The 6,000-nt window shown below is 45.1% G+C and overlaps 1 protein-coding gene across 1 annotated transcript in view; it reads right to left on the reverse strand.

Moving 5' to 3' along the window:
• nr3c2 (nuclear receptor subfamily 3, group C, member 2) overlaps window positions 1–4,200 on the reverse strand; it is a 79,193-nt gene extending 74,993 nt beyond the window's left edge. The window contains exons 1-2 of the mRNA XM_023262243.3: window positions 3,748–4,200; window positions 444–2,270 (exon numbers count right to left, since the gene is read on the reverse strand). Of these exons, the coding sequence (XP_023118011.2) occupies window positions 444–2,251 (1,808 nt within the window). The 5' untranslated portion in view covers window positions 2,252–2,270; window positions 3,748–4,200. The remainder of the gene's footprint in view (window positions 1–443; window positions 2,271–3,747) is intronic.
• Between the last annotated feature and the right edge of the window lie 1,800 nt (window positions 4,201–6,000).

The following is a 6,000-nucleotide window of genomic DNA, read 5'->3' on the forward strand; positions in this document are numbered from 1 at the left end:
TTGTTGTTGAACATACTCACTGGCTCCTGATAAGAGGTAAACTTTGCCTCTGTGTTACTGTAGAACTCAGGGCATTACTAACAGTGGTGACGTTGTAATCACATGCTATTATAACAATGACCTGGACCCTGTCCTTTAATTCCTGTTCCCCCAGCCAGCATCCCACTGCCTTTCCCAAGCCCTACTGTTGTTATTATTTTGCATTTCTCGAGGCAAACGCCCCAAATCCCCTGTGCAATACAGGTCTGACTGTAACAAACTGGCTTTCCATCTATGAGATCCTCTAGAGAGACATGCTATTATACGGATACACTGAAGAAATAAAAAATATTAGAGAAAATGAAAACTGCTGCTTTCTAAAGCTAAACTTGAATATTTATGTGCGTTGTACACTGAACAGACACAATGCAGAGACAACCTAAAGACATCATTATTCTCCTTACCTTGACATGCTGTCTGTGATGCAGTTCTGACCCGGGTATCCTTCACCTCTGGCTGACAGTGACCCTTGTGACATGCCGGGCCGAGATTTCCAAGACTCCATTAACGCCGTTACGGGTGAAATTAGATTCAACAAAGGGTTGGACTGGTCTCTCACATCATGCCGCGTGAAAGACATTGTTCCTTGCGCTCCAATCTGGTAATGGAATGAGTGTCCACCAGAATTAACTCCAACAATGGCGGATGTGGACATGCTGTTATTCTCTTGGTAGTAGCTGCCATCAGTGGACTCCTGCTTAACCCCTTTAGACAGGACATTGTTGGAGAACACATCGGGCTCATAGTTCCCATTCATAGAGGAGACAGGGGGTCCTAAGATACCAGAAAGACTGTATTCATCAATGTTATTCCTTAGGGACAGATAGGTGGTCTCAGACGCAGGGAAGAGACCGAGAGATGGCGACTGCTCACCGTAGGGCTGCTGATTCATACATCCCTCACTTTTGTTTGGCTCACTCTTAATCTGTGTGATAAAGGGTGTGCTACTCGCATTACATTTGGAGCTGCCTAAGCACATGCTCCTGAAGTCAGTTCCAGGCTCGTTCTTAATGTACTTAACCATGCCCATCTGGTCTAAGCCAACGTTGAACACCTCCCCGTCCACCATCTCTACTTTAGGGAACTCAAAGTTCTTGAAGTCTGTGTCTCTGGTCAGCCCTGCAGCTTCTGGGCTGTTGGTGTCATTCTGCACCAAACCAAGTCCACCAGCAGGACTAGACACTGGAAACCCACCAGTGGAAGGGTTCTGCGGGCTACTGACCGCCATAGTGCCCCCTGTGGCCGGACTGGAGATGGAGGGCCGGACTGTGTTGCAGTTGTTGGCGGTGCCGGTGCAGCTGCCACCTGTGGGGCTGGAGACAGACGACCTAGTGTTACATGTGGTGCTGCAGGACGGAGGCGATCTCACACTACTCATGCTCTGAGGGCTGGACATGGGGGACCTCATGACATTCAGTGGGCTGGTGAGCGGCGGTGAGCCCACTGTGCTGGACTCCACAGGGCTACATGTGACTGAATTCCTGCGCTTGATGTTGGCTAGAGTTGCAGCACATGAAGTCTGGCTGACAGGACTACTGACGGACGAGCAAAGTGGTCCAAAGCACGTGGGAGGACTGGTGGTAGACGACACCATATTGTTGCTGCCTCCGGGGCTGGAAATGGAGCTGGAGGTCTGGGGACTGCAGGACAGAGAGGAGGCCAGCATGGATGCTGAGCTAACTGGAGTCCCGGCGGTGCATTCTCTGGGAGTGGTGCTCGGCTGCTGGAAACCAAATGGCTTTAACTTGGGGCTCTTTGTGGCGCCACACTGGTTCTCCTCCAGAGGCCGTCCACATACTGGATACAGCTTCCCGGGGCTGGTGCTGCCTCCATGCTGGCTAAAAGCAAAGTCTGCCTCCCTGGCAGCATTCATGTACAGACCCATAGACTCAGCCACAGTCTTGGAAAGCTCCTTGGAGTCCATTTCCTGCTTATGACCATGGAGAGTGTTGCTGAAGTGTGGGAGAACAAATGCCTGGTTCTGGCTGAGCCGAAGTGTGGGCTGCTCCTGCTTCTTTGTATTGTTGTCTTTGCAGTCGGTGGCCGGGCTTCCAGCAGGGCAGCTGACATTGACTATATCCATCAGGATATCACTGTTAGTCAGACTCGAATCCTCTGTACTGCAGCAGTACTCCATGGTGCTGGGGACCTGAGACCATCTGTTCTCTGTGTCATTTCCATCAAAGAAACTTTGGTATCTTTTGGTCTCCATTGCTGGCGCATTGATTCACCTTGCAAATATGGAGAAAAAAAGAGAAAAAAAATCACATTTCTGTTTTACAGTCAAGTTGCACATAAAGCATTGCTTTTACAAAAATAGCTAATGAATGTTAAGGGTATTTGCTTTCAGCACACTGATGATTCCATTTTGTAAAAAGAAATATGTTAATCAAACAGAAAAATATATTTAAACAGTATATAAATATAATATTTTGGTTATTACTAGACACTAAAGGAGCAAAATCCACTTTATCTAAAACCTGAAGACCAACTTAACAGGTAGCAAATCAGAAACATTAAAATTAGAAATCGTGCATTTGTAGATTTTTACAATATAAAAGATTACATTTTAAGAAGACGAAGCTCGCATCATGCTGTGCAAACAGTATGTTAATGTTTTTGAAAAGTCCAAAGAAAATCTGCACATGGTTTCCTCTCTCGCAGATAAAGCGTCTTATCGCTGCACTACAGGGGATGTACAGTATAAGCTCAAGAAATCTGCATCGCGAGAGTTAATTTATCTACGTGACGTCGCTTGGGCTTTTTGTTTTAAACCTCCTCCTCTGCTGCACCCCTATTGGACAGCGGGAGGTCCAGCAGCTCGGCCACAACGCTCGCTGATTGGTCGGAGAGCTGCCACTCAATAGTTATTGCTCTTCGCAGCCACAACATTGCTGCGACACAAGTTGAAAGGTTGTTTTAGGCGCTGGAGCAGCTTTGACATGTGCAAAGGCAGCATAAAATACGCACAACTGTCAAACATTTAGCATTTATTTCTCGATAACACTGCATCGCTTTAGGCGGCGTGTCAATATTTATTTTGCATGCTACGCTGCACTCCTCGGAAGACACACGGCTCCCTAGCAGCCAACACACAGGCTGAAGTCAAAGTTAGTCAGTTTGCCTGCAAAATATCCCGCATGCACATGTGCGCACACTTAAATGAAAATAAAAGCAGCTTGATAATTCCTGCCCTGCACTCCTGCTGCCCTGTCTCTGCAGGACGTGCAACTCTGCATATTTCTCCATTTTGCGGGTGCGCAGAATACATTGAAGATTTTTTTTTTTTTTTTTGCTCTGCTTAAGGTAATTTACGCACTGTGAAAGTTGGATTTTGCGCCATTTGCAACGACGAGAAGGATTAAATGCAGTCGGAGGAATAAATCAATTATTTAAATCACATTTTAGACTCAAATTTCAGAGCACCACGGTAGATATTTACCACTTCACACATCCAGGTGGCTGTGGGAATATTAAATCTGCTCATTTTTGTTGTGGAAAATATTGCGGCTATTTTTGCACGCCTATAAACTTCTGGGCGAGTTTTCAGACACGGAGCTGCTGCGTCCCGGGTGAAAGTTATTCGGATTTCTCTCCTCCAACGGCGAGGATGCAAAGTGTTTCTGCGATCTGCGAGGACTTTTCCTTTCATTCTCATCTCCACATTAAAAACTGCACACCACAAATTGTTGCCCTTTTTTTCCTTACCTTAATTACGACATTCAGAGTTGTCAGGTGGCTGTGTTGCTGGGCAGCGATAATCCAGAGGTACCAAAAAAAGACGCGCAAAAAAAAGAAAGAAAAAAAAGAAGCAAAGTCGATGAATATCAACAAATGTGTCCCGTCTACTCTTCCCCGCACATAGTTGTCAGTTTGACAGCTAGACGCACTGGAGGAGAAGTCTGCTGCGTATTATCACTAGTAATCCTCCACAGCGAAGCCGCCGCTCCTGACAGGACGAACGACAGCGACGGGTCGGACGACAGCCGCGGATAATCTCACATTATGGCCGTAATTTTGCAGATTAGCAAATCTGGGGGGGCCCGCCGATAATAATAATATTTAAAAAAGAGTAATAAAAACAAACGAAGGAGTCGGTCGGACTTGCAGTCAGAGCGACGTCATTCTGTGCACATGGACCCTCCTACTGCAACGAGTGCAACACAAACTCCGAGGAGGGGGGGAGGAGGAGGAGGAGGAGGAGGAGGACAGGAGGGAGAGAGGGAGGGGCAGAGCGCAGGTAGACGGAGCCGTCTGGAAATAGGGCAACAGCAGCCCCGTTTCACTGAAACTCTTAGGAGAGTCAGCCTCCTTAATTCAGATCAAACATCTTCTGCAAGTTTGTTTCATGCTGCTGCTTAAATCCTCCCTCCCTCACCCCTTCTTCATTTTATTTGTTCCATTCTCTCCCACAACTGCCAGCCTCTGATGAAAAGGTTTTGTCCTGTACTGTCATGCATTTGACAATTTAGATAAGAGGAGAAAGCTCAGGAGCCTTTCCACAGCTCCACTTTGCAGCTAACATGGAGCTTACAGGAGAAAAAAAACTTTAAAAAAAAATAAAAAATAAAAAATCCTGCAAGTCCTGACAGCAGAGCCAAGAGTGGAATCACCATCACATCTGCTTCCACTAGGTGGAGCAATATTTCTGTTCTCTTCTTGAGTGGTCAAGATGGCCTTTAATTCAGCTCATATCATCCATCCATCCCTTTATCTGTCATGGTTTAACTTGGGAAAAGACTGTGGTTGAAACATGAGCTCTTTATATGGGCTTAAACAAACAATCAGCATTGTGAGTTTACTGGTAGGGATGGACCTGAACCCTAGCTTAAATGAATTCATCATTCATCCATCCATTATCTATGCACCGCTCAATCCTCATTAGGGTCGCGGGAGTGTACAGTCTATCCCAGCTGATTTAGGGTTAAGACAGCAGACACCCTAGACAGGTCACCAGTCTATCGCAGGGCTACATATACAAACAATCATATTCACATTCACACCTACAGACAATTTTGAGTCCCAGTTAACCAGAGCATGTTTTTGGACTGTGGGAGGAAGCCGGAGAACCCAGAGAAAACGCATGCATGTACAGGGTGAACATGCAAACTCCATGCAGAAAGATCCCATGCCAGGATGCGTACTGAGCATCTTCTAGCTACAAGGAAATAGTGCTAACCACCAAGCTACTGTGCAGCCCCAGCTCACATCAAACTATGACAAAATGATTTCACAGCTTCAATGAAACAAACTGCACTCTTGGTGATTTTGTGTCCTTTATTAGTCAGGCAGACTGAAAACTGTCCTTTCAAATAGAATCAGAAACAAGTTGATCGTAGGACCTTCAGTAGGAATCAACTCGTGTGCTGTTCTCACTAAAGTGTACACGTACTTCAGCTTAACAGCGAGCTAATCTCCACTCCAAAAATGACAAAGTCATGTAGTAAGCTTGACCATTTACTGAAGACTCCTCATTTGCACATGGACATGGAGTAAAAACTGAAATAAACATAAATACAACAACATTACGTGCTGTCCTTTTCCATGTAAAAACTTGTAAATATAAATGCTTTTTATCTAATGCAAAACAACCACTTTTTAACATATATCTATAATCTACTTTTATCCTTAACTAATTTATGCAGCATAAGTTATAACTTACGGCATTGCCTCCTTGGTGTTGGTAATATTTATATTAACCGAGAGCTGAACCACGAACGTTTAACATCTTCTCTGCCTGCTTCTCATCGCAACTACACTTCATGCTTCTCTAAGAGAGAGTCCTTCAAAATAAAGTACTTCCGCGTAGAGCGTTTATCAAAATAAAAGTCTGTTACAGAAATATCTGAACATCACAAAGTTTATGAACAAACATGAAGTAACAACACACTCCCCGCCTGACCTTTATGAGGTCACTGTTTGATTACTATACAGATCTTGAATATCATTCCTCTTTAGGTA

The sequence above is a fragment of the Amphiprion ocellaris genome, chromosome 4, assembly GCF_022539595.1.
Source record: "Amphiprion ocellaris isolate individual 3 ecotype Okinawa chromosome 4, ASM2253959v1, whole genome shotgun sequence".
Lineage (NCBI taxonomy): Eukaryota > Metazoa > Chordata > Actinopteri > Pomacentridae > Amphiprion > Amphiprion ocellaris.